The sequence below is a fragment of the Poecilia formosa genome, unplaced genomic scaffold (assembly GCF_000485575.1).
Source record: "Poecilia formosa unplaced genomic scaffold, Poecilia_formosa-5.1.2 Scaffold154, whole genome shotgun sequence".
In the NCBI taxonomy this organism is placed as follows: Eukaryota; Metazoa; Chordata; class Actinopteri; order Cyprinodontiformes; family Poeciliidae; genus Poecilia; species Poecilia formosa.
In genome coordinates this window covers 228,324-254,255 of record NW_006800093.1, presented here as the reverse complement: position 1 = coordinate 254,255, position 25,932 = coordinate 228,324, and the positions used below count along the sequence as shown (strand labels likewise).

At 41.3% G+C, this 25,932-nt stretch overlaps 1 protein-coding gene across 1 annotated transcript in view; it reads left to right on the top strand.

Annotated features, from left to right (window-relative positions):
* Positions 1 to 20,632, top strand: part of snd1 (staphylococcal nuclease and tudor domain containing 1) — a 167,892-nt gene extending 147,260 nt beyond the window's left edge. Inside the window, exons 21-24 of the mRNA XM_007564010.2 lie at positions 2,451 to 2,564; positions 6,024 to 6,227; positions 18,688 to 18,732; positions 19,663 to 20,632. Of these exons, the coding sequence (XP_007564072.1) occupies positions 2,451 to 2,564; positions 6,024 to 6,227; positions 18,688 to 18,732; positions 19,663 to 19,728 (429 nt within the window). The 3' untranslated portion in view covers positions 19,729 to 20,632. The remainder of the gene's footprint in view (positions 1 to 2,450; positions 2,565 to 6,023; positions 6,228 to 18,687; positions 18,733 to 19,662) is intronic.
* Positions 20,633 to 25,932: the final 5,300 nt, after the last annotated feature.

The following is a 25,932-nucleotide window of genomic DNA, read 5'->3' as shown; positions in this document are numbered from 1 at the left end:
GGTTTTTAAATTATTTAGCTGCTTTTTCTTTCCTTTTTTTTCTTTTTTTTCTGGCCTCTGGGCTTAAAATTTCAACCGTCAAAGTATCAGGATGTGCAAAGCTTCAGTCACAAAGTGTGGATTATCTTGATGACAAAAAGAGTCATGTGTGAAGTTGTAACAAGTATCAGAAAGTTATTGCAAAATTTAACATTAAAGATGTATTTTATATGCCTTAAAATTCAAAGCATTTTTAAAGAAAATCATCACCGATTAAAAAAGTGAATTGTTGCATCCGGTCACTTTGCAGGCACTAAAATGTCTGCAAAATGACGACTATTAAACAGAGGATTCGTAGAAACCCTGGTTTTCCTCAGAATGAAACGCTTCCCGTCTCTCCCTGGGTATTTTTAATTTTACTCGGCGATGACGAAGGCAGTGTAGTCGTCTCTGCCCACGTGCATGCTCATGCTTGCATCATCGCCGAGTGGCTCATGCAGCCGGCCCCCGCCCTGCGGGAGTTTTCCCATGATGCAGTGGAGCGGCACAGTGTGCGACTGACCTCAGAGCAGGGGGGACAGACCACGGTTTGGCTGGCAGATGCAATGCATCCTGGCATGTTGCTGAAAGTGTTATTCTCCGAGGCTGACCTGGTACACACTCACACACAAAAAAAAAAAAAACACGAGCTGATTTCTGCAGCGTCTCATTTGTAGTAGTTTTGCGTCATTTCAGGTTGAGTCAGGCCGGCCTTGAATTCGTGTCCTTGTGTCACGAGCTATTAGCTTACAATACTGCCACCTCTCTCGGGTACATGGCGCTACCTGAATTATTATGTGATCATTAGCAAACACAGCGGAGCACTTTTGTCATTTTCGGGTTTAAAACCTGCATTCAAAGTGTCATCAAAGTCTCATATCATGCAGATAAATCTTAGCATTGTGTCATTATGAATCTGAGAGATATTTTCTGTCTAGACTGGACAGTTCAATGAACACATTAACCAAAGATACGAGAGGGTCGTTAAATTACCTCTCGAGTTCTCAAGGCTGTTTTTATCTGACTTCCCAACACGCTAAAGCCGTTATGGGTGAGTGACTGAACAAAGCTTTTGCATGTTTTATAGACTTTGTGTCATAAATGTATAGTAAATATTCATTTGTACCTTTACATGGGCTTATTATATGGTCTGTGTAAGTAAAATAAATGCAACAATCAGTATTTTTTTTATTACTTATGAAAAGGCAAGAAAAAGCAAAAGTGATAGGTTCTAAAACTATTATTAAATTTAAGGAACATTTTTCATGTCCATCCATTTGTAGATGTGGACACAAATGTGGTGATTTTGGATGCATTTAATGAAGTGGGGGAGGGGGTGAAAAAATAAGACTTTTCAATATTGGACTTACCAATCAAGATAAAATTGACATATTCAGATCAAATCAGTTTAATTTCTGCATTCATACACATTAGTCCTGCTTTATGCATTCAAAACATCTTTTGCTGCAAGTTTCTGAAGGTGAAATAAATCTGCTTCCTTGCATCAGTGTCTTGCTGAGACAAGTAAACATACCGCTCTGAGTGCGTCAACCAATTCAGACTTTTCAGTCGATTCACCCGGTACGACACGACGTATGGGATTATCACATCTCGCATCTTGGGCCATCTTTACTTCAGCTAAGCTGAGACGCATATGGAGCTTGCACCTTCGCAGGTGTATCAACAGCTGTAAAATGATTATATGGTTTACTTACAAGAGTGTGAAGCATTTTAACAACCGAAAAAAGACGCCTCACATATTTTTTTTTTCTTTTTTTTTCGTTTATAATGGCGCTGTTAGTGCAATAAAAATATTAAATCTAATTGAAGAAAGAAACATTGCATCCAGGAAATAAAATGTTTCATTTATAAGTAAAAAATCAAATATTTATACTGCAGTAAAAGCTGCTGAAATGCAGATTCATACAATTAACACTTCCCTCCATATTTACAGATTTCTAGTCTCGTGTCACATTGCATTGTGGGGCTTTTTTGGTGTCAGGAAAATTCAACGATACTCACTGTGCCATTATTAGCAGCATTAGCAGTTAGCCTGATGTAGTTTTTCCTCTTATATCATTCATTCTGTTACTTTTTTCAAAATGCTGTCAGACAAATTTAAAAGTGGTATATATAGGCTTCTTCTGTGGTAACGTATCCAGATAACGTCCAATTTTAGCACAGAGAAACTAAGGAGTACTTATTTTCTCATTTGAAAAAAGTCTCAATCACAAGATACAGCTTGAGGCACTCACCTTTATATTTAGGACTCATAATAAATCCATGGCATCAGCAACTGAATATCGCTGCCAGACAATGTCAGGACAAGAAATATTGTGGCGTTTTAACATCGCAAGATGTCGTTAACATCACACGTATGAAAGCTGTGCTGTGTGCCGGGTTTCAAATGTCCTTCCTGTGTCCTTCCTCAGAGAGAAGTTGTGTCAAGCACCCGTCTGGCCGCCATGCCTCCCGCCTTCAGCACCAGGACCCTGCCAGTACAGGCCACGGAGTACACCTTCGCCTTCATCCAGGTCCCTCAGGACGTAAGTGCACAGATGAGCAGACATGTCTCTGCAGCCACGAGCGCCGGAATTAGCCGAGGCATCGGCTTCTTCCATCCCGCCTTTCTGCCAACTTTTGAAAGTTTGACTTTCCTGGCACGACATGAGAAGTGTTTGAGTTTCACAAATCACACCGGGTGATAAGTCTGGAGCTGATAGACCAAGGCTGACTTTCCATTCCAGGCAGTCTTGTGAAAACGATGCCCGCGCTCGGATAATAGATGTAACAGAAGCAAAAGAGAGCAATGACAAACGCAAAGTCACTGATTTTTTTCATGTTTGCACAAAGATAAAAAAAAAAAAAAAAAAGAAGAAAAACTTACCATCTGTGTTCTTGTTCTTTTTGAACAAATTTGATAACATCCCCTTCAATTATTCAGCAGCCTGCACTGTTATTTTCCTATGCAGAGATGATATCTAATTGGTGCGCTGGAGTACGAACATGTTTGAGCACCTTCCGCTGTTTTCTGCAACAATAATCATGTTTACTCAACCTTCAGTGACCACAGGCGCGTACGTGTGCATTTGTGTCAGGGGGTCGGCTCGTTGGCGGCGTCTTGAGCCGACCGCATACAAATCATACCGAAGCGGGTTTACTTTAGCAATAGGCCTTGTTGGCGCCGACTTAAGTCCTGGATTTATTCTGCTGCGTGCGATTTGCTTTTAGAAGATTTCTGTGTCACGTTGGCTGCATAAGATGCGGACCACTTTAGATGTGATCCCGGGATTCATCGAGTTGCAGGATTTGTTTGTTTGGCCATGCTGCTGAAGTTTATCTGTGCCTATTGAGTTAGTGTGCTTTTGATGAATGCAAGCTGATTTGTTGTTGTTTCTTTATATATATACATAAATATATAGAAATGTAAACAGTTGATTAGATTTGAAAATGTCATTCTTTTTCCCCGCATTTTCTTCACTTTCTTCCTAAAAATGATAAATGAAAAGCAGGCGGCCTGAGGTCTGTGCTGCCACCTCTCATGAGTCAGTAATGAAGTAGCCCATCTGTTGGAGCAACCCGTGGGACACAGGGTTCACCTCCATGTTAAAGCTCCCATACACACGCATTAAAAACCCTGCAGCACACCTGCCAGACCGACACACAGCTTACACCTCTTCTGCTCCGTCGTCTTTCCATCGCCCCTGCGTCTCCACTTTCCGTTTTGTCTCAGATTTCCGTTTCTTCCGGTTGCTATCTGACACACTGACAGCATGGTGCCCCCGCTGGTACAGAAGCTTTGTGGGGAAGGTTGCTGCCTTCCTCCCGTAATCCACCACCTGATGCCCCTGCACAACACATCTGTCTTCACAAGTCATAATTGGCGTCTTAGTCACTCTCTGAAAAGTTCTTTTCTAAGACTAAAAGTCTGCCATTTGGATGAAATCCCACTGCTTGCATCCTGTTGTTTCTCATCAGATATTCTGTAAAGTGACAGTATTTTCAAAAAGTGTCAGCCGTGACAAACTCCTACTGTTCTTCTGTTTTAAAAGGAGGGTTTTTTAGATTTTATTTTTTACCTGAGACGTGTCCTGGTGACTTGTATCAAAGCAGGAGGCATCATGAATGTCACATCCATGACACCTCACTGTTGCAACTACAACTTTAGGTGCAAAAAATATCACATTTTTCGATTGTGTTTTCCTCTGTATTGCCATTCACACGGCTGCACTAATATTTTTTTCTGTCTTTTTGAGCTAATTGGAGATTAAATTTTTATCGAGGCTGTCAGTTAAAAAAAAAAAAAAAAAGTCAAAAGAAAAGGCAGCTCATTAATTTATAAGCTCCTTTCACTTATACTGCATTACCATTTCCCATTTTCCCATCACAGTCATGGCAAAATCCACTGGCAACAAGAAATGACTTTTTTAAGCTAAAATCGCAAAGTAAAGGTAGACAAACGCGACCTACACCTCACATCTTTGCAGCTTTTTTTGTGAAGTGGGGAACAGTTTGTGACGGTAATTTCCATAATACTTTTCAGGCACATTCAAGAGACGTTTGATGCTAAAAGTTGATTTTAAAAGCCTGCCTGTGTCGAGATGAAATGCAGCAGCGACAGTTTGACTTATGGCTGACCTACAAATGGTTCGATAGATTCTAAAGCATTTATACAAATCGGAGAGCCTACTTTTTTAAAATTTGGACAAGTATTTCCAGGAGTTGTAGTTCTCCTGCCTCTGATCCTGTCATGTTTCGGCTGTTTATCCATCTGTTCCACATCTATTTTTTTCCTTATGACTGCAGAAATATCTGCTGTAAATGAATAATTGTTAACGTCTGTTTTTATAGTCTAAAAATTAGCAAGAAAGAAATTAGGCGAACTGTTTAAAACAATATTTTTAGGTTGCTCATCTACACGTCGCTTTATCAATCTACTCTTTTCGACGCGTAGCGTGAAAGATGAAGACATTGAAAGGTCCTTATGAATTTTCTATTGTCTTTTCATAAGCATTACTCCATTCTTCATCAGCAGCAGTCGTCTCCCCCTCGCCCCGAGCGTCCCCACGGCGACTGTGACAAGTTGACCGGGGGGGAGACAAGGGGACAAAAAAGGCCCTTCTAGTTTTGTTCCTCGAATAAGCCTCCCTGCCCACACTCGCTCACTCACACATACACCAGACGCGCAGATGCCCAAGGGTGGCTAGCTGGAAGGGGGTTACCATGGAGACAAGACCAGGGCGAGAAAGAAGGGTAGCGAAGAGATGGATGGTGTAGGGGAGGGATGGTTAATGGCCAGGAGCTGATTTTTTTGTTTGTTTGTTTTTTGTTTGGAAGGGGAGAGGGACTGTTTTTTTTTTTCTTTTTATGCCATCTTCTTTTTTTTTCTTCTTCTTTTTTTTTTTGAAGGTGCCAACTCTTAGTTTCATTTTCACCCCGTCTGCTGGTGGACATGAGGTGAAGATTTGTGCTGCAGCTGTGTCACTATCGTCTTCTCCATATGTTCATTTAATTGCTGGATTTTAAGAGTTGAAAAGTTTAAGGGAGAAGAGGACAGCTTTGAAAAGACGTCCTGCACCAGTGTAGCCTGGCCGCTGACTTCCTTTGCAATTCCTCGCAAAAAAAAAAAAAAAATTTTGTGCAGTCTGGGTTTTGTTTTTTCCCCCTCTTTTTAACCCAAGTTGATATTTGACATCCCAGTGTTCCTTTGCAGTCTAGAAAATTATAGATTTTGTTTTGAGCATTTTCCAGGAACATATTTGTATTTGCACACTTTATTCCCTTATCCATGGTCTTCTCATCTATTTTCACCTGTGATTTAACCGACCATCAATCCAACCATCTGTTCGTCTACCCACTTAGCTTTTTGTCCAGACATGTGTTGAAGTATCTGCTGTAAATTCACACTCAAGTTTTATGTTCTTCAAAATGAACGTCCGAAAAAGCGTTGCCCATCGAAAACAAACCTCGTCTGAACTGCTTGATTGTTCCCCTGCCTTCTCCAGGACGACGCCCGTGCTGATGTGGTGGACTGTGTGGTGCGGGACATCCAGAACAGCCAATGCCTGCTGAACGTGGAGTACTCGGGGGCCACCTGCCCACACGTCACAATACAGTTTGGGGACACCAAGGACGACGTGGGCCTGGGCCTGGTCAAAGAGGGCTTGGTCATGGTGGACGTCCGCAAGGAGAAGCACCTGCAGAAAATGGTGAGTGGAGCGTTAAAACGATCTCGGCGATTCCTTCGGTTGCTGTAGCTGACTGAGAAGAGCAGTCCACAGGCAGGGGTGCGAGACGCTGCACGGACTGATATTTCAACGTTTGTGCTCATTTTGGCTCTTTTATGTGTATTATTTTAAGTGCCTTTTCTGTTTCTTGTTTGGGTGTGAAATATTGATGGACACCAAAGTCCTTGCAGTCAGAATGGTATTGAGCGAGAGCGCCATGACCGGCATCTCCTTAACAGCTGCTGCAGTTTGTAATATAGCGGAGCAGTTAAACACGTCAAAGTAAAAGTGCTTGTATTTGCGACGGACAGGTTCGAATTGTTTATAGCATTGCGCGACAACATGATGGAGAGGATGCCTGCAACGATGGACCCTTTGGTTTATTCTTTTTCCAGACCATGTTTTTCTTTCCCTTCCCTCCCTGTTGTTTACAAACCGCTGCGGATTCCAATCAGAGTCGGACATAAAGGAGGCGACGGCCGTGATTTGTCTGTGTATTTTCATATTTGAATACATCATTTGTAGTCACATGCCAGATTGGGTAAAAAAAAAACTCTCTTCATTACATGATCTTCCAATCCACTGATCCTGTTAGAGAAATGTGACTCCTCTCCTCTGAGGTCAGTTTGTTTGTGCTCTCGCTCTTTTTTTTTTATATACAACAATTGATATTTACTTCGTACGCAATACATTTTTATGTATGCTCAAAATGATCTCTAAATGTAACGGTTTCGGTCAGAATTTTAAATGCTCTTGTCTTATTGATTTTGGACTTTGATTATTTTTAATTTATTTATTTTGTTCATGGTGGAATGACTGCATTACAAGCAACTTCTATGTGATATTTGGAGACAAATAAGCTTCAATTTATACAAACTCCCCTTCAAATTTTTTAGCAAGTTCCAGGGAAACCACAATCATTTTGTAGCCATCTAGAAGCTTCTGACATCATTTTGGCTGAATGTTTAACTACTTCTAATATCAAAAACGGTGGAGCTAATTTAAATGGGTTGGTTTGCTGGCAACGGCCCAGCCCATAAATTTCCGGGTCTTCATTCCTGAAGTGCTATTTGAACCATCCATTCTTTAATCAGTTTAGGGTCATTGTCCTGTCAGAACACCTCATTGTGTCCTAGCGTTACCCTCCTAGGTGTCCATTTATGTGAAAGTGAAGAATTTGGAGCTGGTCCTCCTCATTTCCCTGATGCACCAGAATTACTGGGAGGATTGTTAAATTTTAAAGACCTCACACCGACTCCTCTGTTTTCCTTATTCTTATTTTGAACTAGGCCATTGAAATTCTTTGTAATAATGCAACCCCGGAATGTAAAAATCATTAACAGCTCAAGATTAATGGCACTTCTGCCTATTATAACTGCATGTAAGATTGTGACTGAATCAGTGTACATTTAAGCTCCGCTACAATGTCATTTTGCCAAACGGTGAAGCTTTGCTCATTTACTTTTCACTCGTTATGCTAATTCCTCCTGCAGACTCAAAGCTGCTCTGTACATCAAAGATAAAGTAAATGGGAGATATGGATTCCTGCTGCAACACGTACTGCTCCTACACAGCCCTAATATTAATCACTGTCTTTTATATGAAAATCAAATGCACAAAGAAACAGTTGGATGTTTCCATAAAGTGGAAAGGTTAACTAAACAACAACGAGGTCCGGTGATCAAAGCCTAAAGTTGTTAAGAGCCCACTTGTCCGTGAAGTTTCACCTCCCACCTCAGAGTGTGCATTGTGAGAGTATTTCGACTTCCGACCTCCACAGTGGAGTGAGTGACCATAATTCAGTCTTGGCATAATGGACCCTACAGACGAATGACAGTGATTAAACCCTCCTAGCTATTCCACTAATAGGCTTATAGACTGCACACAGATTTAGGTTTTGTAGGATCTAATGGTTCCTGTTTAGTATGCAACAGCTGTTTCTCCATTTGCCCCCTCCTTGCTGGCTACAGCTTGATATTTTGATCTGAAGGAAGCTTAACAAGCAGCAGTGTTGCCAAAGTGCTTACAAGTTTGTGTTAAAGTGAAGCTCTACAGCGTCTCCTGAAGGTAATTCCACACATAATCTGAGTCGCGGTTCTGAGTATCATTGAGATCTTCCATTTAATCCTACTTTGAACAATGAGCAGAAGGGAGATCAGACTACTTTTTAGACGCTATCCAAGTCGTACTTTCTTTTTTATAATTTATTTTGTTATTTTGTTTCTCATCGCCTGGTAGTCTGGTAGACTCGGTTCAGTTGGGAACCAAAATCGCAACAGTTGTTACGTTTTCCCACCGCACTGTCAAACAAAGCTAACCTTTTGAAAAACCTGTTCACCTCCTCGCCTGCGGTGGCGCTGCACCAAGAGCCACTGAAGGAAACATAACAAAGCGCAACTTCCTTCTTTGTGAAATGTCAACAAAAATTAGAAAGACATCAGATTTTAGCAGTTGTAGGATTTCTCTTGTCTTTGCTAGAAGTCTGCGAGCCGTTCCTCCCTCTAGCTCTTGTCTCATGAATCTGTTTTGATTGTATTCAACCAGGATGCCCTGCGGGAGAGTTTACTTCCTGCTTTTGGAGCGGTCTCTGGTCTGCTTGGCCTTCACATGGGCATTCAATGTACCGGAGTTGGTTTGTTTTGGTCTCCGTCAGGGTTCTATTGCGCATTCCCTCCTCCCCGATCGAACTGGACTTTCTAGGCAAACAAAGACGAGCTCAATTACAAAGCAGGCTAAAACAGGGCTGGTCTGAATGAACCCCATGTTAAAGTCAGCTGTTAAGACATATTCCACACCTGTTCTGCTTTTTTTTTTTTTTTTAAATGTGTCCCGAAAAGATAAATATGTAAGCAAGTGATGAAACGGTTTAGATGAGCTATTGTTCACAGCGTCAGCCGGCTGAATTTACAGTTCTCCCTGCTGCTTTAGTAAATGGTTGCATCTTTGATCTACAGTGCTTGTGTTTGTGTGGAGTCATTTGTTTACAAGGTGCACGCCGGCTTAGAGATTCATGGGTGCCACGACTCCTGCTGCTGGTGAGACAACAAAAAATACTGTCCTGCAGGAGCAACAGCCAAAAAATGTTTTAAGATATAACCTTTTGCCGCCACCTGGATCCGTGCCTCATTTTTCATCTCGTTTAGCCTTCGGCGCTACAGTGTGGCAACGCCGTCTTCCACGTCCTCGTTCACACCCCTCCTCCTCTTCCACTCAATCAGCCCCACATGTAAAAGTGACTTTTGTCCTTCCCCATCTCATCCTGTTTGTCTGTTCTTTATCCAGTGATGGGGATTGGAACATGGTCACTGTAATCTGTACTCAAGTTCTAAAGCATTATATAACAGATGGGCTGTAATGTTCATTGGCACTTGAGCAGCCATTAATAGTCAGTCATAAGTGCACTGAAGGTTAACACCAGTCTTTGAGGGTGGCTTTGTCCCAAGAGGGAGACAGCAGGGAGGGGATTTTCATCCATTTGGAGTTTATTTCTTTTTCAAGTGCATTCCACCTTAAGCTGTACTTTAGTAGATGCTCATGATGCACACCATATGGACAGCTGCTGTTTAGCATTTTTACCCAGAATGGGACGTGCATTATGATTTAATGCCTGCAACAGATTATTGGGGAAGTAAGTGGAATTAGACAAAGGGGAACCGGATGACGAGCAAAAATTATGACCAAGATAATGTAATATTAGCACACTGTATCCACTTAGGCAGATTTAATGCTCCAAAATCAAGTTTGGTAATGTTGTTGTAATTCAGATATAGATCTGGGGGACTTTTTTTTATTTTTTTTAATTTCTGCACCAATGTTTGTTTTTGTTTCAACAGCCCCTCAGGGTGGAGTTCTGCTGTACTTTGTAGATTGCCAGGTGAGGTGGCTGCCATATAAAAGTGTCGGCCACGGGTACATGTAATCAGCATGTTGGTGTCATAAATGAGCTGTTAGCAAAGCTCACCAGCTCAGTAATAGTTGCCTCAGGCAGCCAGATTTAGAGCAGTGTCAACCATGTCATTTGGTCTGATTGCCCCCGATGGCAACTGCTATTCTTGAGTTGGTGGAAGACTTTTTTTTTTTCTTCTTCTTCTTCTTCTTCTTCTTCCTCCAGTATAATTTCTGACAATTATGTAATTAAGTGGGCATTGATTTTCCTATAATGGGAAACTTAGGTGTAGATGCAAAAAGCTAATTGAATTTATTACAATGAAGTTAAAACAACTGCTGTGGAGTATTAAAAAAAAAAGTTAATACTTAAGGCAAACCAGAGATGATGAATGTTTGCCATGTTGATTGATTCTCTGTGTACAAACATTTAGTCCCCCTCTCTAACGGCCCCTAATACGTTCCCCCTCCTCAGGCAGAGCAGATAAGCTGAGCTTCTCTTAAATGATCCTGGCTCTATAAACTCTTAAAACAATGGCATCGTGCCACACGGACTCACTAATACACTTCCCTCTTCTTTTATCCATCCCTCTAAATTCTGTTCCTCATACATTTGTCAAATTCTGCCTTTTTAATTTTAGCACTGACGCACCTTGAGCTCTGCCAGATGTTGCCATGTTGTGACCGTTGACATAATGTTTGTAATGTGAGAGCCTTACTAATCTGCACATCACCTTGAAATCTCCATGCCCACTGTAGAACATGGTGGCGGCAGCATTATGGTGTGGGAAGGCTATTCTCTGACTGGACAGTGTTGAAGGTTATCATCTACTTTTTCATCTGTCATAAAATAAAGTTTGTAATTTGGCGAAAAGTGTGCGTGTAAGACGCAGTATTGTCTTCATCAATTTGATCTCGTTTTGTTTGTTTCCTAGAACTTGTATCTTTTTATCACTCGCTTCTTAATTACTTTGCTTATTCTTGCATTGGGGGGTTATCCTCTGGTGCTTCTTTTTACCGCTTTTATCATCAGTTAAAAAAAAAATCCTACCAGTCTCCCCTGACTGTTTTCCCTATTTTTATTATTTGTTAATAACCCTCGGTATTCATTTTATCTAAGCGGAGCAACGACAAGTGATCTGCACAGCATTTGGTGGGAAGCTTGTTTGGCTTTTGCGCGCTCTAATTTGCATTTTGTCTTTCAGTGCTATGTCATGATGAGTAATAATCCCCAGGAATTAGAGTGGAGAGCTGCTCAGATCAGACCTGGCAGCAGCCTGATAATGAGCTCCGATTTAAAATGTTGTGTGATTATTTGCAGCTTGCATCAGCTGATGTTGTCCCTGTGAGACTCCTGCTGATAATGTCATAATGCCTCCTTTACTATTTAAAGCAAAGGCAGAGGTGCAAGACATGAACGGCGTATTTGCTCAGTGGAAAGAGAGAGAGAGAGAGAAAAAAGAAAGGCATACCGGGCTCAACAGAATTAGAAATAGACCTGAAATGTATTTTTCTTTCTGCCTGATTGGTTACACAGAAAGCGCCCGCAGCATCTATTTTTGACCAGCGCGCAGAAATCTGCACCCGGACCTGATATTTCTTTGTCCGAGACGTAATGAGTCTGTCATGGCAGCTCAAGTGGAAGATGGCTGTGTGGTTAGCAGCACTATCTGTTGTGCTCGGCTGCTTTTCACCAGTGTTTTCTGTCAGCAGCTGCCAGCGACATGACTGATTCAAACTGTGGCAGGCCACTCGGTGCCGACTGTCTCGTCCAGTCGCCTCGGCTAACTGACACTGGTGCTAGCCCCGCAAATTCCATTAGCGTTACAAGCTAATAATCTCCACTTTACTAATCACAAGTCAATTACAAATACGGATGCGTTTGTCACTTCTCCGCTGGCGCAATTATTATAAATCACCACTTCTTCTGCAGTATCGATTCAGGCCTCATCTCTAAACTGTCCCTTAGGACCAGATTAAGATATAGCAGCGGCGTTTACAGGCTAAGCTCATGTATCTGAACACCTGTGTCAGACCTTTAGTGAGAGGTTGTGTGCCGGTGTGTGTCAGCAGAAGGTAGACTGTGGGGAAAACAGCTGTGAGGTAGCTTTTTAAGTGTGAGAGTGACAGATGAGTCGAGGAATCTTTAATTACCCAGGAAGCCCCTTGGGAAATATAGTTTGTTTTTTTTTAATTTTCTCTGCCTATATTGTTGCTGCGTTCATACGGAGGTCCTTCTTTTCATGTATAAACGTTGAGCAGCGCTCTCTGAAGTTGCAAAACGCTTTAGGCAACTTGAAAAGTTGTGAGAAGCTTAAGATGCAAAGAAGATTTTTGTTATTTATGCATTTTTTTTTTCTTCTTCTTTTTTTGCACACACACACTGCCTCATGTGGTTTGTTTTAAAGTTCACAGTTAGAACCCCCACTGTAGCTAATGGCACAGCGGGGTAATTGTGTTAATGGAGTTTGTGAGTGTAGCTGAAGATTGAGCTGTGTGGCTGGATGTGGGGAATCCATACAGGAAATAAGTGTGAGGAGGCTCACGCCTCCAGGGATGGCTCGTTCCATTTATCAAAGCACTATTCTGCACTTTGGCACATATACTATACTGCAAAGGAGGCTTTGTATCATGGAATCCACTGCAAAGAACAGCTAAAGGACACTGATTGTGTGCTGCATGGAAACGTGGCGCTTCTTTACTCAAGATGCACCGCTGCAAATTTATTCCTGTTGGGCAATCTTCTTTTCATGTAGCCCAGATGTTGCTCATTAGCAGACTGGCCCTCATAGTTATGACACATGTTTTAATGAAGTACAGAAAAAAATTATTGGATTAAAATTAATGACAGAGTGGTGGTACATTAGAGATAAGACTATGTTTAAGTATTTTTAAGAATCTTTTTCTTTTTTTTTTTACTGCCACAAATCAAAGAAATGGAAATATAGTGAAGTGTAGAATAGTTTAGTCCAGGTTTTTCTCATTCATATATTGTGGGTTTTATGCTTGTCTCATTCTTCAGTGGAAAAAGTAAAACTTGCTAAACCAAGTGGTAGCATGCTAGGACAGTCCGCCGTGTTAACAAATGTTAAAAGTTGACAGGTGAGACTATTAGCTAGACAAGAAATAAAATAGCATTTAAATTCACTAAATCTGCAAATTCAAAGTGAAACGGAAAAACAACAAACATTTATGTCTATAGATTTTGATCACATTCTGACTAAGTTTAAAAGTCCATAAGTGGTTCCTAACCATTTTTTGGAAACTTCACCCAAAGGATTTCTCAAGTTGCCATCTTCACTTTTTAACTACGGTTTCACTCTCATTGTGCTCTACGGCTGTGTGCCAGCAGGTATTCTCCCCACTAAAGGCTCAATATCTATTTTACAAGAAATATTGCAGATGGGGTCTTAAACGGGCAGTTTGTACTCCGTCATTATTGACTCTACACACAGTCGAGCCAGGTTTCACGTCTTCCTCCTACCGCTGATCTGAGGCCCGAGCTGGCACGCATCTCCACAGACTGTAGTCCATCTTCCATGATGAATGCATATAAATGTCTGCCCACCGTCATTTCCAGACTTCTGAGAACCAAGATGTTGTCATTTTTTGTTGTTGTTTTATCTGGAAAAGAAAATGCATATTCAAGGATTCAAATTGGAACAAAACTGTAATCTCCTTTGATTACAAGGTGCCTTTGGGAGAGAGTTGGACAGTATATGCATCTGTTGTGTTACATGAGTGTGACCTCTTAACTGTATGAACCCCATGCTGGTGGGCTTGTCATGTTAGTTCCCACCAAAGTGTCTGATCTTCTCCGACAGCCATGCTGGAAGGGAGGCTAACCAGCAGGCGACAGGAAGAAATCCCAGCCAGCCTCAGATCAGTGGCACTGACCCTCACAAATATGAATGTGCACTTGTCTCCCTTTGTTTCTAGTATCAAAATACTTTAAAATTTTTCTAATAAAATTGTTGAATATCTTAAGACTGCCACCAGGTGTGTCAAGCTAATCGCTACTATCAAAATAGATGGTAAGAAAAAGAATTATTCAAGGCATCCACATCGATAATGACTGTTCACATTGACGCGTTTCATCCAACAGCAGTGCTCTAATAACAGACATTCACCATCTCCCCCAAGTTTGAAACTCTTCTAACTTAGTGAACAAAACATCTGTGACCCTCTTTAGCCAACAAGACTAACACAACACCGTCGTTTGAAAGTACTTTCCCTACAGGACATGCTAGCTCCACTGACATGATCATGCTGATGTTTGAGAGCAACTTAAAAGATGATTTGTTGCCATTTGCTGGCTCAGCACATGTATTATGATGCTTATTGCTAAGAGAAGAGAAACCATCAGGAGCAGGTTAGCTGGGACCTGTAGGATCGACCATTTAGAAATCAACAATATCCTTTGGCTGAATTAAGACTGGACATCACTAAACCCAGAACCAGAGTCAATCAAACCTTGGTTAGACTGGTTATAGCCACCCAGTAACTTGATCCAAACCGTAGTGATGCACATAAGCCACACGGTGACAAATTCCTCTGCTGACCAGAATCGTTAAGAGGTATTTAGCAGTTATTGTGGTCAGCCTCATTGATGATGGCGAGGTATGGTGAGCCTGCTTCCCATTCAGCATGTTGATGTTCACTTTGGGATTCCCTCGTCCCACTCAGCCATGACAGGCCTTGGAGAGTTCTTTCTCTGGCTAGCTATGATGCTTACAAGACGAGCTCCTCTCCATCAAACCACTTGTAAGATGACAAGTCTGAAGAGACCCCCTTTTATCCCCTTACCCCCTGAGTCCCACCCCCCCAAAAAAAGCCTGGCCTCTTCTCTGCTTGCCATGCAGTATTCATGCATGGGCATGTTGAACGAGAGACGTCTCTTAGGACCGTCTCTCTGCCAAGTACTCTCAACTTGAAACAGTGTGGGCTACAAACATAAAAGCCGTTATGTTCCAGTGCATGCTCTGATGATGACTGTTTAGTGCAGTGTTTCTGCTCTCTGTGCAGACAGAGAGGGTCTGAGATTGCATGAGAGAACAAAACGGGGTGTGGAATCTGATTTCAGTGTTTTCCCTCCAGTTATGGAAAAAAAAGGAGAAAATTATGTCTTTACCCTATTAAAGTTGTGATTGAGCAACAAAGACAAAAAAAGAACAGAAAAGGTAAATAAATGTCAACTAAGGCAAAGTTGACAGCATACATTAAGGACCTTATTTCCCCCTTTTCACTTGAGTGACTTAAGTCAAGAAGTACGTAAACAAACCTTTAATAATCAGCTTTTTCTGTGCACTTTATCCAAACTCAAGTTTTCCTTCGCCAGCTTTAAAATCGATAAATAAAGCGGCAGCTTACCTCCGCACCAGAAGGACTCAACCTGCTAAAGACGTGCAGCATTAGCTCATCCTTACGTCCATCACTTTCACACCACGTTCACCAGAACACCACCTGGACATGGCACGAGGGCCAGCGCTCCGCTCGCTCTTTCAGATTCACAGCCAGTCAGAAAAACCAAGCGGTGCCAAAGCGCCGGGCCCGCACCACCTGTCGTTCAGCTCACCAAAAGCCCTCACACCAGCACACATACACACACACACACACACACACACACACACACGTCTCTCATTTATTCTAATGTCAGTTACCTGAATCCACTCAAACTGACTTGTGGTATTTGTGGAACTATGTTTTCCTTGTATCTGACAATGAGATCAGCTCAAGGTAGTGCAGGTAAATAGGAAGTGATGGGTTAAAAACTGTGAAACGTGCAGTTTTGTGGTTTAAAAAAAATAATTAAACTCTTTAGGGGGCTTTCTTGAACATGCAGTTACATCTTTAGCCAAACTGTCTATGGTCTCCACTCATCATACTGGCATCTGTCTGGCATATGGGAGCTCTGTTGGGTCATCCAGACAAACACCACTACCAGCTGCTCTCTCCTACCCAAGCTCTTCACAATTACTGCATTTTTTTCTCTCTCTTCAGCTCCCTTCCCTATGATCAATATTTATCTCTCGAAAACTGCGCTTCATCTGAAAACTAACCATCTTTAGGTTCTCCTAATTACTACTGTCTTCCTTGCTTTGCTGAAACATTTTTTAACCAAATTCAGGATCACACTTCACTGCCGTCATCTTGCATTTGCCTTCCTTCCTGCGTATTTCATGCCACAGTTGTTTCCCAAATGAGAAAAATTCCTTGTCTTCGCCACGCCGGGTGGGTTTTTGCATGCATTTGAGTCATAAATGAGCCATTATGCCTTCCCCACTGGAGTCCATAGAAGAGCAGTGAAAGACGGATCCGGCGCCTGATACGCGGCACTGTTTAACCAAAAAAAAAAAACAAAAAAAACGGGAAAATCTAGAGTTCAACTGATTGGCTGCTGTGTTCACTGAACTGAAGTGTGCAGAACGGTGAAAGATGAGGGTGGAGCTGATAAAGGCGCCCTCCCCACCAGACGAGTGAAACTTTCAGTACGGCAACATTTCATCTTTGCATATTGTCTTGTAGTGCTCTTGACTTTGCATCTGTTGCGAAATATTTTTGCATTTACATGGAGACTTATAATTAGTTTTGAAAAAAAAAAAACTGAATGCATCTTGTTGAAAGATGCACGTTTCTTGTGCTTTTATTTTCTCTGGAATTTATTGCCTTGGTTTCAGACACGCAACTGTCCTCCACCTAAGTTTTAAATGCTGCTTTTGGAAGACCGTGAAACATGATGTGAACTCCGACAGCCCCCCCTACAGAGCCCGAATGGCATCTACTGCCTTTTTGTGTGCGTGTGTGTGTGTTAAATATCATTGGTGGGGTCCTCCATATGGTGACATCTGCCTGGTGGGACTAACGCGCCATACTCGTCCGCCTTCCAAAAAATCTCTTGCCTTAGTTGGCTTTGATGGATGCCTTGTGCAGGCACAGCACTTTCCTCCCCACTCACACACCCACACGCACACATTCAGAGCCGCCGCACGATCCAGCTGTAGGTCTGTTATCTTGGCCGTGCCGTGTGCAGCGCAGATATCTAATCAACCTATGTGCACAAGCTAGCTAAGCAATTAAACTCCAGAGTCCTATCCATCCCCATCCCACTCGACTGTTTTAACATCTGGCATGCTTGTTTTGGCGCTTGAGCGCACGCCAGCTCGTCTGCTGCTGTAATCAGCTACAAAAAGCGGCGCACAATTGAATCTGTGACATGGTTTCGTCTTTTGCTGCGAGTGGAATTTGATTCCGTGTTCCTCCTTTTTGCAGCCGATTTCCGCCGTGTTGACCCAGAAAAAGGCCCAAATCCTTCATCTGCCACGTGGACGTTATCCGCCGAAGTGACGGAAAAGTGACTCGGTGTTACTTTTTGTTGGAGTTTGTTCAGATCCTGTACATAATGTGGTCTGATATTGGACATGGTGAAGGACACCTTCACTGTGAGGGCTTGCCACTCAAACTCTCCAAGGTCCATACTTCCTCTTATCCACCTAAACAAATATGCGCTCACTCCATCCTCTTCTGCCCCCGCCCCGACCCTGTGTCCTATTACTCATCACTGGTTCATTCAAAGAGGCTAAATGGCTGTTCTAGCAGAAGCAGTCAATATGCTCCACGTTTTGCACATTGGCCTTCATTCCTCCTCTAACTCTTACATATTCTGTGTACTCAGTAAATCTTTTTTTTTCCCCTTACTGTAATAATTCTTCAAAAAAGACAAACCTTTCAGCATCTCACTTCCAAAAATCCATCCATCCATTTTCATCTTTAATTTTTAAACAAAACATATTTAGCGCCTGGCCTCTGGAAAACCACCTTGAGATGAGATTGCATCATTGTGACAATGTTTAAAACTACATAGAATTTAGAAGAGTGACTCCATGACTTCACCAGTGTAAGAGTTTGACCTTCATTTAAGAAAAACAGCATGGAATGTTTTCTTTTTTCCCCCCCACCACTGTACAGTAAAATCAACATCACATTTGGGCCCTCTGCTCCTTTTTAGCTTGTGGCTCCCTTATGGCGGCCTGCTACTGCACTTGATTATAAATCGCTACTCCAAACTGACGAGGTGTTGGCCCAAGGCTCGAGCGGCAGGAGGATTTAAGGAAGGCTCTCATCTCAGTTGACTTTGATGGTTGAAGTTGTTGCACAAAGAGCAAAGTGATGCGCCGCACGCAGCGGGAGGAAGCAATGACCCTAAAAAGTGAGCCATCGTGTGACGTCAAAAAATCTCTGCCACGCTTCCCACACTCCCTGTAGTGACATAACCAGGCTGCGTCTAGTGTGTTACCTCGGTCCTGTTGATCTTCAGAGAACACGCTGCTCTTTGCAACCTCTGTTACATGGAGAGTGAGCATGTATCCTTCCTCTCAGAAATTTGAGCTTTCAACGAGAAACTCAGAAATCTCCCTGCATGCTTGGAAGGAAATGTCTCCACTTGAAGAGCTGGTGGAAATGATGCATCGGTTCACTGTAATCCTTAAAAAAAAAAAAAAAGAGGCAGACGTGACGTGGTTGTGTTGTATTGCTAACAGCTCATCTCTTTCTTCCGTAGGTGACAGAGTACCTGAACAGCCAAGAATCTGCCAAGAGTGCCAGGGTAAGTAGCTTTTAATTTTTTTTTTCAGTTCCTCACTTCCTCCTTGTTGATGGAACAATAATCTATCAGTGATGATATCTTTTATTTCCTCGCTTCCAGCGAGGAGTGTCTTGCAAAAAGTATTTATACCACTTCTCTGAAAATGTTATGTTACAACAAAGTGAAAGTTTTCTTGTGGATTTTAGGTGATAAATCAACATAACCTGTGTAAATAAAAAGTAAATGTATCATTCTTGTGAGGCAATCTTTCCATAATAGCGTCAACTAGATAGAACAAGCTTGACAGAAACTATCAGCCATTACTGCTGCAGTTCTTAAACAATACATTGCTCCTGTGCTCTATTATTTACCCTGTGGTTCTCTGGCGCGTTCCCACGAAAAGACCGTCATGTGACTGTAACGGTGAGCTTGATTCACATCCGAGCCGCTGCCGTGTTTTCAGGATGTCAGGGAGGAGCACAAAAACAGGCAGCAGTGTGAGAAATGGAAAATGGCTTCATTCAATTTCATTCATCCCTAATAAGTAGCGCTAATTAGCACAGTTGCTAATTAGCTATGAATCACAGCGTTAACAGCTGAGTGCACATGCCTGAGAACAAAAAAATATATAAAAAAAATAACATCCTACACAGACACAGTTATGCATTCAAACAAAGAGATGGGACAGTTTTATAACATTTGCATAACTCTGCACACTTTTGCAGCCACTTTGTGGTAACTGCGACATTTAAAGGATGCATGTGGCGGTTTATGAGGCGATGCACTGTCTGGGTAATGGAACAGGAGAAGTAATAGACTGAGTGGTGTTGGGAGGAAAAAAAAAAGGGAGACGGCGACGCAGGCAGCCCCTCGCAGCTTTGCAGGAATTAAGTGTAATATATGTCTGGTTGTTTCTCCCACTGTGGTTGATTAAAGCCTTTTTCTTATCAGCTTAACATTTGGCGCTACGGAGATTTCCGCGCAGACGACGCAGACGAGTTCGGATACCGCCGTTAAGGAGATGAGAATAAACTAAAGCAACCATCCAGTTAACGCCATTCCAAAGACCGACACGGACAGGAAGCGATGCATTTGACGAGAAGATTAACCCAAACGACAAGCATGGACTCACTCTTCCTCCTTTTAGGCATTTCATCCCTTCTGTCTGGCTTCTCTTCCACTCGAGCATAATTTTTTATCATTTCTTTTTCTCCAGCTTGCTCCTTCAGTGATGCTTAAAAATTTCGTGATATAATTACTTTCCATTTATCCTCTATTTCCTAATCAGCCCCTGCAAGCTAGAGCAATCTGCACTGTTGCCAATCTGTTATTTGCCATGTTATCTTGTCAGCAAATTTCCTGTGCGAATGATATTAAGTATGTGTTTCAGCCAATCATGCTCTTCAAACGTGAGGTTCAACCCCAACCCCAGCTTTATCTTTCTCTAGAATGGAACGGTTGTTTTTTTGTTTTTTTTAAGGTAAAGGATTAATTTTTCTCCTTAGCAAATGCTTCCCTAATAAAATGTGTGATTATGTTGAAAGGTGTAAATTCCTTTATTTTAGAAAAGCAGTGCAAGTGAAGCCACACGGATGAGGAAAAAAGGATGAATTTATTTTTTGTCTTCAGTGTATATTTCTGTGACACTTTTGCAGATGTTTTTGTGGGGAGTGTTTTGTCGTTTATTCACTGACTCACTTTTTCTGACCAGTAAATATAGATGCCTTCATGTGGCATTGCATCATCTCTCCTTTCTGTAAAAGTTTACATTCTAATACTGATGGTGATGATCCCGTCTCTGGCAGTCTCTGCTCTTTCTGTCTCCATGCCATATCAGATACAGTGTTTGAACTTGTTTCCAGGTAATGAATCTTTGCATTCTATTAAAAATCTACGGAATAAAAAAAAAGCAAAGTACTAATATCCTGTTTTGTTTTGTTTTTAAATCTAACTGCATTTAGTCATAAGTATGTATGAAGTCACTTTTTAAAGCATTTGCTCATCTGCAGAGCAGAAACAACTCTGACTATGGGTAGTTGGCGGCTAGACGTGATGATTTAAATTATTTTTTTGTGAAAACATTTCTGATTAAGATTGCATTTCAATATCAGGTCCTCTGCTGAGTTCCAAGCGCATGTTCATTAAAAAGCCCATCAACTTTAGTACAAAACTTTTACAGTCGAGTTTAAAAAGTGTGGCTTTTGAAAAACATTTCCCCATCTTTGACATTATTTTTCTAAATGAAACCCGGTGGATGTCGGAACGAAGTGCTCATAAACATTTAACAATTCCTGATGTCTAAATGGATGCTACATGAAATTACAGCTGTTAGTAGACTTCCTCTGGCTTTTTAAATCAGACATCGACTCCCAAGTTTGTGTCCACAAACCACCATTTAAAGCTTCTGGAAACCATATCCACAAAATGAGACACACAGCGCTTCCTTAACGGACATCAAAAGCTCTGGGTTTTGCATCTCTGCTGCATCTTCAAGGTCACCCTGCCGAAACCGACATCAAGGGTAAAACATACATCTGTGCGTTTATGTTCACTTGGAACGAGGCAGATAGTTCATTTGCATTGGAGATGTACGGCGGATGTTTTCATCACCAATGAAGATCCATCACTTTTACCATGTGGTGAGTGACAGCTCGGTGTGTGAAGCCTTCATCCTGAACAGCCTAAGCTGATGAAATGAGCAGGAGCCTCTGCCTGCTTCAGAGTGAACCCTTTAAACTGCATTCATCCCCATGATAGGAAATTTGGACTCCAGTTTGTGCACATCAGTGTCACGGGGCATATCACCGCAATATTTATTGTGCCATAGACCAACTACAGATGCTGATATGGGACAATAAAGATTTTCATCATTGCCAGATGAACTTGCGGTCACCTGTGCCTTCAGCCTATTCTCTTTTTTTTTTATTATTATTATAAAAAGACGGAAAATGCTTAAATCTAATCTGCTTTGGAAAACTTCAGCTGTAAGAATTGTGGCGTAAAACCAGAGCACAGCAGTGAAAGATATGACTAGATATTGAATTGTTTAATTTGCTGCAAATAAAATGCCTGGAAAAAGTTGTTTAGAAAAGATGACTTCGTATAATATGGCTGAAAATTTTTTGGGAAAAAATGACTCGTAGTATTGTATGATGTTCAAAATGGGGGGAAAAAATGAATTTACGCCTACCTGCATCATCCATTTGCCGTGCCTCCACCTCAGCCAATCAGATGCAAGTCGTCACTCTGCTTCAGCCAATCATCACTGAAGAACCACTTAATGAGGCCCAACATCTACGGATCCACCAGCTGTGCTTCGACCCACCTCCTCTCCACCTCCACCATTGTCCTCCGAGGATCCTCCATCTCCAAACTTCACTCCAACTCCACTGTCCAGGCCCTGGGGGGCAAAGAGGGAGAGACGACCCTGAGCCTCGCCCAGAGCTGTTCATGCAAGCTTGCAGCAATTCTCAGCATGCAGGTCTTCTGCTGGGGTCTGAGCGCCAAAGAACTTCAAGGCAAAGAAAACTTTCCAACTATTGCTTTTTCTGTGTGTCTCTCCTGATTAAAATAGTATAATATGACCTAAAAATTTTATAGTATGACTCTGAAATGTTGAAAAAATAAAAAATGTCTGTATAGTATGGCGTTCAAAATGTGCAAAAATGACAATGTATGATTTACATTGGTTTGTAAATACCAATGTACCAACTTGTGCTACTTTAATTTGAAATGTTATGTACAAATGTATGTGTAGGTTAACAGACTCTGTAAACAGCCTGATTCACACTTTGACCAATCATTTTCAAAGCTCAGTGACATTCTTATCTAGTTTGTAGAATCAATAGTTTGTATGGCAATGGATGATTATAAAAACATTTATTCTTGTTCTGTTTCTTGTTTTTAGGGACTATAATTGTCTGAATAAATGAAATTGACGATATGACGTTCAAAATAGGAAAAAATGATAGTACCGTGACACCTCATTTTTCGCAGGAGTTGCGTTCCGAAAATAACCCGCAATAAGTGAAATCCGCGAAGCAGTTACCTTTTATTTTTTACAACTATTACAGAGCATAATTAAATACTGTATATTGAAACCAAAGAACAAAACCCGTTTTCAGGTCAGCGGATGTGCGTGTGCATCAATCACGGCATGAACGTCATCCGGAGTCGTGTCATTAAAGCGCAGGCACGTGCTTCGGGCCAGGGTGCTTCCCCTGGCCCGAAGTGCCCTTTTGGTCAATTCTTTTTCTTTTTTTTTTTTTTTGTGGTATTATTATTTTCAAAGCCCTCTTCTGACACATAATAACATGTACTAAAATTATTTTATTTATTTTTTTTTTTTGTACAACATAAGCCTTCCGGTCACCTTGTTACCTTTGACCTTTTGCCCGTGACGCATGACGCAGTTGCCTCTCGCGCATTGAGATAAGGCGGCTAACTGGAGCTCTACGGAGCGAACGTTCCAGATTACAGAACAGTTTTTGGTGAATTATATATTTAAAAAAACGTTTTTGGTGAATAAAGTGGAGTAGTCTTGCTACTTGTCAGATGACGGAAAACGTTGAAGTATAGTTTCTGCTTCAGCACGAAGTAGCTGTTTAGGCAGAGAGCTAATGAAATACAACAGGCACTGACAGGCCTCTGCGTCTGGCTTGCTCTGAAGAACTACTGAACGGGAGGAGACACTCAGGTAAGGAAAAACTGTTCTTATCTATCGATTCAGTATTTTTATCATACAGACATTAGGTGGTTGTTGTTGTGCTATTAGCTAGCTGCTAGCTAACGACTTTGCTAGCAAAGCAAGATAACTAAAAAGCTTCTCCCCTGTATCTTTAATGGACCTTACTAACTCCGCCCAGAAACGCCCCCAAAAGTCCCACGTGGCTGCATGTCTCACAAACAAAGTCTCGCGGAGCTTAGTTTCTATGTGTAAAGATGGCGTCTTTCATTTCGACTGACTGCAGAGTACTTCTGAGTCGATTAGCGTAGCTGTGGACAAGATCACTGATGCCTATTGTTCTTGCAAAGCTGGGTAAGTCGGGGATTCATGGTTTTGAGGGTTACTTTTGAAATCAGTGATTTCTGTTGTTGGCAAATGTTTGAGTGTCCCTAGGCCTGACACACTGTACTCGGTGCCAGCGTGGCTAACACGATTACAGTTTAGTAAAAAGCCTTTTCAGGTAAAATAAAATATTTAATGTATGTCAGATACGGTACACATTGCATATTGATCTGTTCAGCTAACGTAAGACTGTGTAACAGACAGGCTTCAGGGTGTAGAAGTAGTTTCGGTACTGCCATTATGTTGTACTTGGCTAAAAGGTTTTCATAATGGATGTGTTTATTATTGACTTTGTTTTTTTTCAGAATTGGTGGTCAGTGTTCACACATAGGCCTCCTTAATATATTTCAAACTTCAAAATTATTACAATATGTCTGTCTTATTGATCCTACGACGGTTGAGCTGCAAATGCGGTCGTGCACAAGCTTTGATCCAAGCAAGGCATTCCGTTTCAGACTTTGGAAATATGTGAATTTTAGTTCCACAAATACGATCAGGATACCTGACATCGCCTGTACAGATTCCCCACTGACAGTGGAGAACCATTCTTATTTGAGTCCTGACGCAAAAACTTTCTCCCGGTCTGCTAGTCCACTTTAGCATGTGTTTACTACTGTAGCTTGTGTTTGTGAGACGGTCACGTACGTGGTAGCTGCGCAGTGACGTGAAATGGGCAATAGCCAATGAAACGCGGTCCCTGTGGTAAGCTCCATGATAGCAGTCATTCTTTAGTATTGCTTATGCAATAGGGGCACATCGCCCGTCCAAAACCGATCGTCTCCATAATGGATATATGTCTTCTAATTTCCTTTGCTGCATAATGTACATTTCATGTATTCCAGCGTTAGGTAAATGTATCTGGAAGGAGAATAACACTTAAATAAAAGTCCAACAAGGATATTCAATTGGAATTAAAAATAACTCACCATGAATTACCATAATAGATATAATGTGTGTAATAAAAGTGTGTCATTAATGAAGGGGGAAAAACCTCAATCCAGACTTTAAGAACATTTAGGGTCTGGTTTGCAGAGTATTAAGTTAATTTTTTCTCTCCCAATTATTCTATAAAAAATACAGTTTTGTTTAAAAGACTTTTTTAATTAAATGACTAATGTTTACCAAACATTAATATTTATTTGCACACATCAGAAATCTTTTGTTTTGATTTTAGGCCCTGGTCACGACATCATGTGAGAATCACCAACCAAAACTTTGAGTCGCAAACAAAAACTTAGAATAGCAAGAAAAGATTTCTGACAAGAACAAATAAGTTTGTTTTGCAAAAAAAAAAAAAAAACTAATAATAATCATGAATCAAAAATGTGTGATTTTATTTATTTTTTTTTAAGCAAAACTGAGTAGGCTTTTCTCATGGTGGCATGCATTAACAATTCAATATTTGCTTTTGTTTGTTTTTTTTCTGCAGTTCCACGTTACAGTTGAATGCAGCTCTGCTTTCCTGAATGGACCATCTTCATCTCCACTGCAAGTGTAGCTCTTTTTTTTATAGATTACAGTCCACTAAAAGGTTGCATTGTGCCCTTGTTTATATTTTTAATAGTGTAATTCTGTAAAGACAAAATATGTAAATCAGAGCTAAACCACCAGCTCTGATTTACATATCATGCTAAATTGTGGGTTTGAATATTGCAATACTTTCCTATAACAAAGTAGACCTGCAGAAAGAAATTACTAATAGAATATCTTGCATATGGATAGTGTTATGCTCTATATAGAGATGTTCGTTGGCTTTGATTGTATATCTCACAATTTTGTAATTTACCATTGTTTATTTAACTCTGAAAGCTGAGAGGCTTTGTTAATATTCTGTCCTTGAAGGCGGTTAGATGTGCCCTTTTTTTGTTGTTGAGCACCTGCCCCTTTAGTGGTCTCTGCACGGCCCTGTTAAAGCATCTCCTCCAACCTGCCTTGCAAGATTCACAACTGTATCCATAGACATAATATAAGGATAGACGCCTCATGGACCGCTCTCGCCTATTGTCGCTGACGAGATTTAGGGCGGCCATCTTGGAGCGGTACTCCACTCCACTCAGCGTTGTGTTTAGCAGGCACAATGACGTATCAGCGGATTTAATCGATCATAACACACTTTTTTGTTAATGTAAACCATATTCAAACATCTATCAAAG